Genomic DNA, 13,652 nt, shown 5'->3' on the forward strand with positions numbered 1-13,652 from the left:
TACGACTGATAATACACGATAGGTGACGGTGGTGCGTTTAGTAACTGAGACCAAAATTTCCTACAGGCAATTTTCCTAAGAATAATGTTATGCACACGTGTAAATGTAAATTTACGATTAATTTAACTTGACGATTCAAAAGTGTACTTGGTTACCTACTTGAATAAAGATATTTTGAGTTTGAGTTTTGAGTTAATGCAATTAACAATAACAAAGGCAAGACGGCTGTTTATGACCTCAGGTTTCTTTTTTAGAAATTTCGTTACGTCAAAAGGTTAGTTTTGTAAGCTGATTATAAAAACAATTACACTTAAGTATGTTGTTGATGTCTAAATATGAGAATATATCTTCCTAATAGAGAAAAGTGCTGCGTTATAAAGTGTGAATGTATGTATGGGTTTTGTGTTAAACCAAACAAATGTAACTAATTTTCACTTTATACAAAGTGTTTCGTTATAAAGAATGACGTTATAAAGAGTTGTACACTGTATATCTTATTTTTGGATACATCTTTGAGAGTATGTCTTATTTATTACTGATTCTTAGATGTCAAAAACGTATTGGATATTACTTAAAGGAGTCATAGTGCTGATTTTCATTTTTGAATCTCGCCCGTATATGCATAGAACAGTAAAGGGCTTAGAAATTCCATATTGAAGTAATAATACAAATCTGTAGTGAACGATGAATGGGATGAAAAGAGTGAATAATTCAATTCATTCAATGAAGCAAATCCGCTCTCAGCATTGTTGGACGCAGTTCAATACAACCACAAAACAACCAAGGAGGTTGAGCTAATCAATTGCTCAGAGCTGAGTCATGAGTTGCGACGAAATCGTCTCGAATTAATCCCTTCTCCTATAATCAGTTTTAATTTACTTATACTATTACTATCTTTGTTCTTAGATACAAAAATGCCTGTATTTGTTAGAAACCTTTACAGTTTCTATAAGTTTATCAAGGGGCTATCCAAGTATTACGTAATCAGATTTACTTCAATTTATCATTTATTGAATGTTTGCTTGTGTAATAATTTATTTCTATGTGATTGTTTCTGTAATTTTCGCGATCCTAAAGTCCTTCTTATTTCCGATTAAGTCACATACTGCGGCACATTGGAAAGAAAGAGACTTAGGAAGTTGTAAAAGGTCTATGCCCAGAAATGCCCTCATTTCAATTATTACAGGCTGTAAGAAAAGTAGATCTGCAGTTCTCACGAAACCTAAAATGATTCAGTAACTTTTCAAAATTTAGTACGATTCTTTCTATCGATTTTTGGCATGTCGCTTGTTTTGATTTTGTTTTGGAGCTATAAGTCCACGTTAAAACGTTCATACATAAAATAATTAGATTTAAATCAGGTTCTTCTACTTCTTCGCGAACTTCATCTTCATGACATATCATGCTTGTCTTGATAAGCCCTAAGCGATACATCGATTGCTACCTCCTCTTTATCCTCAGCTTGTCTCAGTGCATTAGGGATGTCGAGACCAATAATTGTCTTTACCTGGTCAGAACAAACGGGTAGGCGATCGATCCCGACTTCTGCCATCCCTCCTCCCTACCATTACCAACTTGTCGAGACTATTTGGTTCTCTCCTGGCAATATGGTTAAAGTAGCTAAGCCCGTTTGTAAATCATAGTCTTGTGGTGATTTTTAGTTGGTTGACATTGGACTAATTAAATGATAAAAATGATGAGAGTAATTTGTCCGATGCGCGCGTCACAAAAAACCGACACCCTGAAGTTAGCTATAGTCAACATTTTAGTTTATTCTATTGTTAGTGTATTTTTTATACAAAAGTAGAATAAAATTTTTGAAAAGATTTTTATCTTATATCCAAAGAAGTATAACTTCTAACGCGTGTACATAAGTATACACACGTTTTTTTTTATCAGGTTAAACTCTTATAATTAAAGCCGTAATATTCAGCACGACTTTTCTAAGTAGATTGTAGTGATGCGCTAAAATCCATGGCTTTAAACTATAACCATTTTCAATTTCCCAAAAACCCTTTAACCCAATTCTTACGAGAGTACTATACTCTTGGCGCTGTGCCATTTAGGGTAACAGCCCATAGTTCCCTATATCACGTCCTTTCATTGCCTATATTTTTCTAGATTGCAACGAAAAACGATATTTAAAATCGTAAAACCCGAACAGTTACAATTTTTATTATGTAATTTTTTGTGTACGTTCACGGATGACCCTTTGCAGACCGATCTAAATGAGTTAATAAATATTATTTTTTTAATAATATTACTTCCATTACATACTTTACTTTATAGTTCGTAGTAGTTTTTGCATTCGATTATAGTAAAAAAGTTGTTTGTAAAACTGTGTTTGCATACGTATGTTTTGTTTATCAATATAATCTGTTTTGGCTTTGTATTTTATTTTGTAATATGGGTTAAATATTAAATACATTAGAGTGAGATTCAAAAACGATATAGATACCGGCAAACTTCTTAAGCATTAAATAAGGGAGTGGGTGAAAGTTTCCACATCGCGGAACACTAACGTCAACAGCTGAATGGCGAATGCTACACGCTCGATAATTATCGTGATATTTATCGTGATATTTATCTTGTATTTTTTTAGTATACTACACACTCGATACGGATCGCGTCAGTACGACGGTAAATTTCATGGAGTACACTCGTACATTTCGTGTTACAATATGAGTAACAATATTAAGAAAGCTTGCGTTGCCATTATTATTATTATTATTATCAGTATATGCTGATATACATCAATATCCAAGACTTTGAATTGTAAACATTTTCCGCTGCAGCACCAGATCGTTTCAAATCTGTTATTTTTTAAATTATTTTCTGTAGTTTGCCTAGTTTGCATTTGAGGTGTCCCATATGGCCGATTTACACGTATTAAGTTGACTAAAAATTTACTAAATATTAACTTAATTTTAAGTAACTTAACCCGTGTAAACAGTGAATTTAGTAAGAAGTTGCAAGTTAAAATTTAGTTGCAACTAAACAAGGTAGAATAGAATTTTGTCTATTTTTCGGTTAAGTTGGTGGGCGTGGCTAATCACTTGACACGTTTGGACAGGCAAAATTTAGTTAAATTTAAGTGAAAAGCATAAGCTGGCGGAGTCATTGCAAAGCTATGCTTTTGCTTTCGGCGCTGGAAGCTCAAAAACATATCCAAAACTATTTGTCCGATATGCGTATACAACAATTAATGAACAGTAGTAGAACCCCTTCCCCAATGAATAATAGTAGCCGTTTTACTCCTTCGCCTTCTTCAAATACGTATTACGTTGAGTCCCCAGAACCTTCACAATCATGTATTGGAGCATACAATACAGTAAATCCCCAATCAGGAAGAGAAAATCCTATAATATTTTGTTCTGTGGTCGTCCATCTTGAGCGAATAAATGAGTTTAACTAATTATTTAGTATTTTTACGTGTAAACGGTTACTTTTTTTTAGTTTTTATTAAATTTAAAAATTATTTAGTTAAGACTTGGCAACTTAATACGTGTAAATCAGCCTATACTTATAGGTAATGTTTCTAATACAAGTATGAATTCTCTATATTATTCCGCCTCCATATATGCGCGTCCTCTTCCATCGCTGGCAGAATAAATACTGACGCGATAAATATCGAGCAGAGACTAGACGCTCGATATTTATCGACGATAATTGATACGGATCGTGGATTTTTAGATTTCTAGAAATCCAGCGATCCGTATCACGGATCGTGATACGCATGTACTACACATCGTAATTTTGGATCACGATCCAAATATCACGATAAATATCGAGCGTGTAGCATTCGCCAATTACCAATCACGCGATCGTCATGTCTCTCTACCGCCGCCGCTGTCCCCCCACCCAGTGATACCTATAAATCGCTTCTGTGCAGGCAATGACATTTGTTCAAGATGTTTGCCGGTATCTATACTTAGAACTAAGTTCTGATCCCGTAAGTCATAATCGCACTTAGTTTGATTTCTAAATCTTACCGCTAGGCACCTCAATTGAGCTTAAATAGGTTCAAAAATTCACTTTAAAATTAACATAAATTAATTTCGACGTTTATGTTAATAGTATATCTATTTACTATTAACATAAATTACTACATATCTGTAGTTAATAAAACACTTGACTAGGCACAAAACCATTAATTATCCTTTACCTTATATAATAATAACACCCCGCGGTTTCTTGACGTAGCGATGAGCAACTATTAATTATCATTAATTCAAACTTATTTACGACAAATTATGAATCAAATGTTACATGCTTGGTATCACGCAGAGTAATACTGTATTATTAATTAAACGAACCACAATTCTTAGCTATTGACGTATATTTATACTAGTTTTCCGACTTTATACGAATATGAAAATACTTTGAAATATTATATATATATATATATATATATATATATATATATATATATGATGCTACCCCAGAGACTGTTCGGTTTTTTGGAATAAAAACTTTTTCTGTGAATTTTTCTCTATAATAAACCGCAGAGTTCAAGTCATAAGATTTTAATTAACAAATAAAAATTAAGGGTTATATGCATTTTTGTATGCTGTATCATATAATTAAGGGTGGACCACTAAGGGGTTGGAAAGATAGATAGTAGCCGATTCTCAGAATTACTGAATATGCAAAAAAAATTCATAAGAATCGGTCGAGCCTTTTCGGAGGAGTATGGGAACGAACATTGTGACACGAGAATTTTATATATTAGATATTCATTAACAAACATGGTAATATCTATTACATAACGCCAAAAAACATATTGAAATACTACTGTATGAACGTCTACCATTAGTGGTAAAGGAAAAAACGTAAGTGCCATTCCCAATGAAATAGAAAATATAAAGTAACCATCCATTCGTGGATCCTAATCAAACAATTTTCATTCCATATAGCGACGAAAACTTCCTTAACTAAACACGTGTTGACATATTTGGTGCTCAATTGCTCATCATATACGGAAACACCAATTCAATGCACCCAGCGTCCGGTAGGATTATTGTCTATGATTTCGTTGTCTTTGCTTCCGTGCGGTTATGGCGCGTAAACTGACAGATTTTATGGCGACTGGAATAACTTACTTGAGCAGTAATAAATACTAGTTGTGATTTCACCATTCCTAGAACTGAACGTACTGTTTATTTCCTTTAACATGTTTATTATCATCTGTAAAGAATAACATTACGCAGTCTTAGACCGGCACGGCTACCAACTGGCTTTTCTTTATAAAGTAGGTCTTTTTTCTGCACCAGTACTAGGTGTTGCCATTGCGATGTCATTTAAAGACGACATATTTCATTCAACATAAAATTTTCATATACACAACAGACAACTTGGAAGAGCCCTGTCAAAAAATTATTTCTTAATTAATGTCTCTGCTATTCAAGTTCTTGACACTAAGTGAGAAGATTAAAAAGGACTAAACCATTCGAATAAGTTAATTAGTGTTAAGGCCGATTTACACCATCTTAGTGTTTAGGAGAGTGCTTTAGTACAACTTGAAAGGCAAGTTCTTTAGCGTAGCGTTTACTAAAGCAAGTAGCGTTTACATGTTTCAACTAAAGTACTATCCTAAAGCACTCTCCTAAACACTAAGATAATGTAAATCGGCCTTCAGTCTTGAGGGCTAAAAACAGTGGTAAGTGGAAAAAAATAGTACCTACACAAGAACAGTGGATAAAATGACAGTAGTGTTATTGGACACTTTCTTATGTTAAGTATCCTATTGAGCATTAAGTTGGCCTAGATCGTAATGTCTTTGTGTAGAGACAATTTGTAAAAAATAAAAAAATATGTCGCTTAGTCATAATATTATCTTACGACTGTGTAAGGCCTCAGGTAATTAAAAAATCCTAACCACAGACTAACAAACAGATACAAAATATTTGACATGGCAACTTCACGTTCTCCATCTTTGCTCTCTGAAAAGGATTTAAGGAAATTCTTCAAGGATGTTGGTGTAAATTCTATGTATATTTGTATAAATAATTTTATTAAAAGGATTGTAAAAAAAACAATTTTGTAAACACAATTTTCAAACAAAGTAATCTTTATCAAACGGGACTGCACTACACCCACGGATTCTGATAATATTTACTGTTGACTGTGTACTGAACTTTGAATGACTAACAGATAATGATTATTACACAACTATTGTATAATTTAAACAATAAGCGGTTGTTTGAGCTATCCAAATGGATTCTATGAAATATGTACGTTACTCAGTAGAAGAACTTTATTTAGCTGAAAAGTGCATTTTTTCCAGCACAACATCTGTTTTGGTTAAAACATAATTGAAAAATCAGATACTAAAGTGTCATCCCATACATATATTTCCCACACTATAACATAGTAACTTTTTTATTATTAAAGAATATAATGAAAGATATTTGTTAAAAAAACACTAGTAATTATATGCGTTTCAATGTGTATGTTATATTCATTACTTGCAGAAATAATATCTAATGATTTTTGTTTTTTACGAAATCCGAGGTAATATATATATATGTATAAAAATATCGAAACCTACTCTATTTCTACGAATGTATTGTACACATACATTTACTTGTTTCATCTAAAGAGGAAGCCATTTTTATTGAACTAGATGGCAGATGTAACATAATTATGTGCATATGAGGGTACTAGACTTAAAAACATAGACAAAACGATACATTATAGCTTAGAGGTCAAAATAGCATTGACATTTCATTTTGTGTCAAGGTGCAAGACTTCGATATTTTTATATGAATTACGCATAAGTCTTTAAATAATTAATGAACCGTAAAGCTGTATATGAAATCGTTTAAGTTAATTAGTAATTAATTAAAATTATATTTCACATTTTGAAAATATGTCCGTACAATTAGCTCTTGTAAAGGTTAACTAAATTCTACGAAAATCAGCTCTTGTTCAGTCATACTATTTGTATGTTTTAATCCATAGTTGTATGTATAATTTATTTCAAAACACAAAAGATTTTTAACATGTAATCCTGAATTCCGGAAATCAAGTCTCCAATTTCCGCGGTCACTCATGCAGACGTTCCAACTTCAATCAAACATTATCACGACAAATCGGGAACATTCATCGAGGGAGTTAATTGGATTCCTCAATCCGTCTCTTATTCCACAAGCCTTAGAGAACCAGCTTTTAAAAAACAGAGTGATGCCAGCAAGTATTCTAGAATCAAATAGAAGTTCTAACGTGAAATTCATATATCGTTGTAGCTAGTAATAAGAAAAGTTTTCAATAAACACGAACTGTAAGGTGATAGACAATATACGTATTTATGTATTAAGTATCTGTGGAATTAACTTAACTGTCATACTTTAATCATTTTTCACGTCGAAGTAATTTTGCGCGTTATTTGTTATGAAACAGCGCATTTATTTCCAGAAATACAATTTAATCTAAATTCGTTTTATTGAGCATAACAAAATTGCTCGCTCTGATAGAAACATCAAATAAACAGCTAAATTGAGTCGGAAAGTAATTTCTTTGGGACCCCCGAGACTATAATAAACGAAGAACTCATTAGGAGAAATACCTTACGCTTCTAATCAATAGCCTAATTATAATTTGTGTTAGATTTTAGTATTCATTGGATACGCTGTTATGATTTTTTATTGTTTTTAGAGTAAAAATCATGATTCAAAACTATATACATATACTATTTTGGAGGCAAATCTGCGAATCTAGATGCGTACTTCCGCTAGATTTCATTAGCTCATCATAGCTCTTTATCGAAAATTAAATCAGTCTTTTTATACTTTAATGTATCCAATCGTTTCTACATTATTTATTATTTATTTGTAAAGCTGTATCATACAAAAATTAACACATTTATGGGCATTCACCGTGTGACTAATATTATAGATATCACAAGGGGAATTCCCATTCAACTAAAATGAAAAAAAATAAAATTTGGATTCAACTGTTTCTGTTTCATGATCATTTTTAAATCTTATAGGAAAGTAGGAAAGATTTTGGGTCTGAGACATGTCGGTTTCCTCACAATGTTTTCCTTCACCGTTCGAGCGAATGTTAAATTCGCACATAGAAAGTCCATTGGTGCACAGCCGGGGATCGAACCCACGACCTCGGGTATGAGAGTCGCACGCTGAAGCCACTAGGCCAACACTGCACACTGCGCATTTATATCTAATAATGTTCAAAAAAATTAATTCCGTTTGGCTGCCAAAACTTTTCTGGCATTATATATTGTGTAAGGGGTCAAGAGGCTGACGGTAACCCGCGGATAAAATTGCTAGAACCATTAGAGCGGGGGAGATATAACTGCATTGAGGGGTGGAAACCGTTCGCAAGCTTTCAAACACCTGGAACACGCTTTTATTTTACGCCCTATCTCAATCCATAATCCACCATCTGAGATATTAGTCTTAATCCAAATTTTGCCCAATAACCAATCGACGGATTGTAATAGCCATCTGTCGATACAAGCTATCCATGGGAGGTCGTATCGGTATCTGTGGATAGACCTTTGTATGAAAATGACAGTTGACGAAAGCTCGATTCCAACAGTTAATTATTTTAACAGATTTTAACTAACATCAGTTTTTTAAATAATTAAAAAAACTGTTTGTTATGTTTTAAACATAACTATACAAAATTACATATTTTAATGTTATTTGTACGGTTTTATTTACTTTATTTGGTTAACATTGATTATCAAATATGAGTGAAAACTCGGTAAAATGGAACGACAAAGAGCATTTTATCCGTCGCCAAAAATAGATTGTCTTCGTAGGGTTTGCTTATTGGGATGCAGATAGGAGATCGATCTACTGTCACGGTCTGATCTCAGATTGTTTTCAATTCTGAGATTGTGGATTGATTATTGGGTTCGGGCGTTAGACTGCTTACTGTATCTTCGATATATAGGGATGCGAAATTGACACTATGACGTCACGCATTCTAGGACGTCATTAAATTGACCGATTGCAAATAACTAGGTCATTATTTTAGGTGTCTCTTAATTAAATAATTACTTACTTTAACATTGAATGATTTAGATTAACATTTATGCGTATTTATTGTAACATATTCGATTTTTTACGATAAAATCATTTTTACGTAATTTCTAATCGAATTTAATAGCAGTGGATGAAAGTTTTAATAGCACTGTTCAATTGAAATTATAAATCACTCATCCAGGTCTAAGCTGGTTTCCTTGCTTGTGGTGTGACTAATCTCAACTGGATGTACCAATAATAGCTGATAGCTACGGCGCCCTGATTTATAGCCAAGTTATAAGGATGTAGCCACGAAGGGGATTCGGTTTCGAACTATTTCACTTGTCTTAGGGGAAATAAATGACTCCTCGTGTATCGGTCGAAAACGAAGTATTTGAATCAACTGACGTCGTAATGAAATATTTTATACTATTTTAATTGTTTAAAGCTTCGTATAGCTAATCTGTTACAGGACAAGTTTAGGCAAATTTCTACATCTTATCATGTTTTTTTTTTGTTAAAAAATTGGTGATCTGTTCTGACACGATACAAATATTGTTTCAAACCAAGGACATAGGGGTTTCCAAATTATAACAGCGTTGCTCCAAAAGTATGGATTTTCTCTACATGAAAGACTTAGGTTAATAGCTTAAGATTAATGAAAAATCTAATCTAAGGACATTTAACCAATTATTTTATTATTCAAGCAACTTTTATTGTTTTTTCCCTTACAAACATTGGTAGAGCTAGGCTTTATGTGGAAGTGTTTACATATATAAACATTTATATGGATGTGTCAGAATGGTCACCGCACTATGAAAAACCTAATAAGAAAAGTAAATTATGCAGGTCATGTATCTTATCAAAGGTTTTCTCACCACCTATCATTTGTTTTTTAGACTCTGTAATATTATCTCACAAATATTAATATTTCAAAGAAACCTATATTAAAAGACCAAATATTGTATAACAATAAGAAAAGATATTTTTTTTAAAACATTTTTAGAAGAAATATAGAAGTATTTATATTATTTACAGTTTAAAATTAATTTGCCTTTGATATATATGGGTTGTATTTTAACGTAAAAAATTAGTAATAATAAAATATGTAATCTGTAATTCTCATTATATATTAGGATCTAAATTTATTAAAAGAAGATTAAACCCCTTCTTGAAATATATACCTTTAGTCAAATTAAAAACTTAGGTTGATTTTGTCAAATATGCCACAGCAATAGTTACTCAAAATATAGATTTCGTAGTCTTCTAAATTCAAAATTAAATTTTTCGAATTCCCGTAGGGGTGGGCCGTCAGTCGTCTCGTAACTACGAAGAATTGTTAAAGCACCCGCATGTTTAACAGAGAATTCAATTAAAACCGGACTTCACAAATAATACATAGTTTTAGAGATACAATATAACGCTTACCTTGAATTTATATAAAGCTGACTGAAGCACAAAATCTTGAACAGGCGACCACCATACACAACCACTCAAGATTCTACGCAAATAAAAGCACTGATATACGCAAAACACTACTTTCAATAAGAAAAAAAAACTGTGTTATATGTATCAAAAACTATTTGTGTCACAAAACGTCCAATAATCAGTAATAAAATAGGAGAAATATAGCATCTCTAATACAAATAATCCGCACACAATCCGAACAGCCACAACTCAAAGAATCTTTAGAAAACTGAAAAATAAAACAAGTCGTAAGGCCGAAGGCGGCGCCACTGACATCTGTATATTATCAAAACTCAGTGTTGCCCCTTTGAATGTTTTTTCTTAACATAATAATATGTAATATGTACTGTATTCAGAATGTTATTCTATCCATACATAGCAATATACTTTACAACACTTTATATATTGAAATATTTGTTGGATATTTATTACCCAAAACCTATTAAGAAACTAAAATATTGTGGCAACATTATCTTAATATTGAGTATTATCATATAGAACGACTTGCTAGTTATTGAGGAAACCTTAAATATTCCACACTCAATTTGAATGGCTTTATTTATAGGATTTTAATAAAACTAATTATAAATAAAACTTTCATTATATTTTATGAGAAAATTTCAGTCAAGTTGTCACAAATAACGTGCACTTAAAAATCGAAAAACTTGTAAAATTTCGTAAACTTCAAGTGGTCACCCTCAGGCCTCAACCCTGTTAAATCATTATTCATTAATTATTTATCAGTGATTTAAAAAGATGAAAATAAACTTTATAATAAAAATTGGAAACTTTACATTTTGTTTGTTTTGATTAATTAACTGACTAAATAAATATGTTAGAACAAGTTAAACAAGTAATTTTAGTATTATCTGGTAAGGGAGGTGTTGGAAAATCTACAGTAAGCACTCAATTGGCACTAACACTTAAAGAAAAAGGATTTAAGGTTAAAAAAAGTTTATTTTATAAAATTTATTGATTTGCCACTTGTTTTTATAATTCTCAAAGAAACTTTTAAATATTTCAGGTGGGTTTGTTAGATATAGATCTGTGTGGGCCGAGTGTGCCTTACATTCTAAACTTAGAAGGTAAAAATATTCATCAAGGGCCAGAAGGATGGATCCCTGTCTACTTAGATTCTGAACAAAGGCTAGGAGTTATGTCTATTGGGTTTCTGTTGAACTCCAGAAATGATGCTGTGGTCTGGAGAGGACCTAAAAAGTCCTCAATGATAAAGCAGTTTTTGGAAGATGTGTGTTGGCAGGATTTGGACTTTTTAGTTATTGATACACCTCCAGGTAAAGTTCTTCATTAACTTTTTAATTAAATCAATGCATATTGGTTAACTTATACATGAATTTAAACTAGTTTCTACTTTGAGAAATTTTTACCACAACAAATTTATATAACCACTGTCAACCATTTATTGTTCCATAATCTGATATAATCTTATTAATTGTGACAGTTTATTACATATGTTGTCAATAATTTAAAAAAAATAAAAGATTTTTATCTATTATCACAAAACTAAGAAAATTTTAATTAAAAGCTTAATTCAGAAAAAAGTCTGTTATTATAATATATTGACTAATTTCAGGAACATCTGATGAACACATTACAGTGATGGAAAATCTTCGTCCAGTGAAACATTGCTCAGCAATTCTTGTAACGACTCCGCAGGAGGTGGCTATTGAAGATGTTAGAAAAGAGATTACATTTTGTAGAAAAACTGGTATACCTATTATGGGTATTATTGAGAATATGAGTGGGTAAGTTAATCCTTTTATTGCTCTGTTGAGATCACAGAGCAAAATCTATAAAAAATATTTTTATATAGAGATAACATTTTGTAGAAAAACTGGGATACCTATTATGGGTATTATTGAGAATATGAGTGGGTAAGTTAATCCTTTTATTGCTCTGTTGAGATTACAGAGCAAAATCTATAAAAAATATTTTTATATAGAGATAACATTTTGTAGAAAAACTGGTATACCTATTATGGGTATTATTGAGAATATGAGTGGGTAAGTTAATCCTTTTATTGCTCTGTTGAGATCACAGAGCATAATCTATAAAAAATATTTTTATATAAAACCATAGGAAACTTAATTTTTGTCTAAAGTTACATACAGCCCCAATGGAGTAGAGCATATATTCATTTATATTTTTAAGTCGAGTCTTTGGCCCTGTGTGCCTATGAACCTAAAATGTTATACTGTATATTCCCTAGTATTGCCAGGAACCGAGACTCAACAAGACAATAGGGTAATACAACATAATATGTAGTTACAACACCATACAGATGAAAATCATTGGTGTAGTGGATTTAAATAACTTTATTATTTCAGTTATGAATGCCCAACATGCAGTCATTGCACAAATATATTTTCAAGTGGAGGGGGTCACTCCTTAGCGGAATTAGCCAAACTTCCATTCTTGGGTACATTGCCCATTGACCCCAGAGTGGGGCAATTAGCTGGCCAGGGACTGTCAGCATTCAAAGAAATACCAGAATCATCTACAAGCAAAGTTTTTGGACACATAGTTGATAGTTTAGGGGGATTGCTTAGTAATGGATTATAAAATGTCTGAAGCTAAGTTTTGTTTGCCAATATTGCATACTAGAAATTGTATATATTGTGTGGTTATCATATAAGAACAGTAAATTGAATATATCTTAGGATTTTTATTTTCTCGAATACATTTTGTATGAATGTGAGAAAATATCACACTCTTCAGGCAATCCAAAAACTATTGACTAGACCAAATAATGTATATTATCATTCCAAAATTGTTAAAAATAAACACTGTTACATCAATATATTTTTATTTCACCATACAAACATCAATAACAACTAGGGAATGCAATCCCGACTCGAGATCGAAAAATTCGAGATCCCGCGGGATTAGAAATATCAATCCAGCGGGATCCCGAGATTTTCGGAATCTCGTCATGTTTTAAAAAATGTGAATTTCACATGACTGAATATGATGAAAACTGCTTGTTTGTGATAATGAGGTTAATTAAACAAAATATTATTTGAAAGAAAACAAAGGCCTTTAGTACTAATAACAATAATTAACAGTTTTACGAACTTAACATATCAAAACAAAAGAATTTATATTATTTAAGGAGATTAAAAAGTAGTAGGTACATTTTGAAAGTTACTTATTAAAAAAAAGTGTATCAAG

The 13,652-nt window shown here is 31.9% G+C and overlaps 2 protein-coding genes across 3 annotated transcripts in view; one reads left to right on the forward strand and one right to left on the reverse strand.

Annotated features, from left to right (window-relative positions):
- Positions 1-10,727, reverse strand: part of LOC125049491 (protein tweety) — a 70,445-nt gene extending 59,718 nt beyond the window's left edge. The window contains exon 1 of one of the 2 annotated variants that reach the window (XM_047648827.1): positions 10,422-10,727. The gene's annotated coding sequence lies outside the window, so the exon portion shown is untranslated. The remainder of the gene's footprint in view (positions 1-10,421) is intronic. The other variant, XM_047648828.1, reaches the window with a different exon arrangement.
- A 452-nt stretch (positions 10,728-11,179) lies between these two features.
- On the forward strand, positions 11,180-13,279 carry LOC125049761 (cytosolic Fe-S cluster assembly factor NUBP2 homolog). Its single transcript, XM_047649208.1, has 4 exons — positions 11,180-11,403; positions 11,485-11,755; positions 12,055-12,226; positions 12,809-13,279. The coding sequence occupies exons 1-4, from the start codon at positions 11,293-11,295 to the stop codon at positions 13,041-13,043; spliced, it is 789 nt and encodes a 262-aa protein (XP_047505164.1). The 5' UTR covers positions 11,180-11,292; the 3' UTR covers positions 13,044-13,279.
- The last annotated feature ends 373 nt before the right edge of the window (positions 13,280-13,652 follow it).

The sequence above is a fragment of the Pieris napi genome, chromosome 5, assembly GCF_905475465.1.
Source record: "Pieris napi chromosome 5, ilPieNapi1.2, whole genome shotgun sequence".
Taxonomy (NCBI): domain Eukaryota; kingdom Metazoa; phylum Arthropoda; class Insecta; order Lepidoptera; family Pieridae; genus Pieris; species Pieris napi.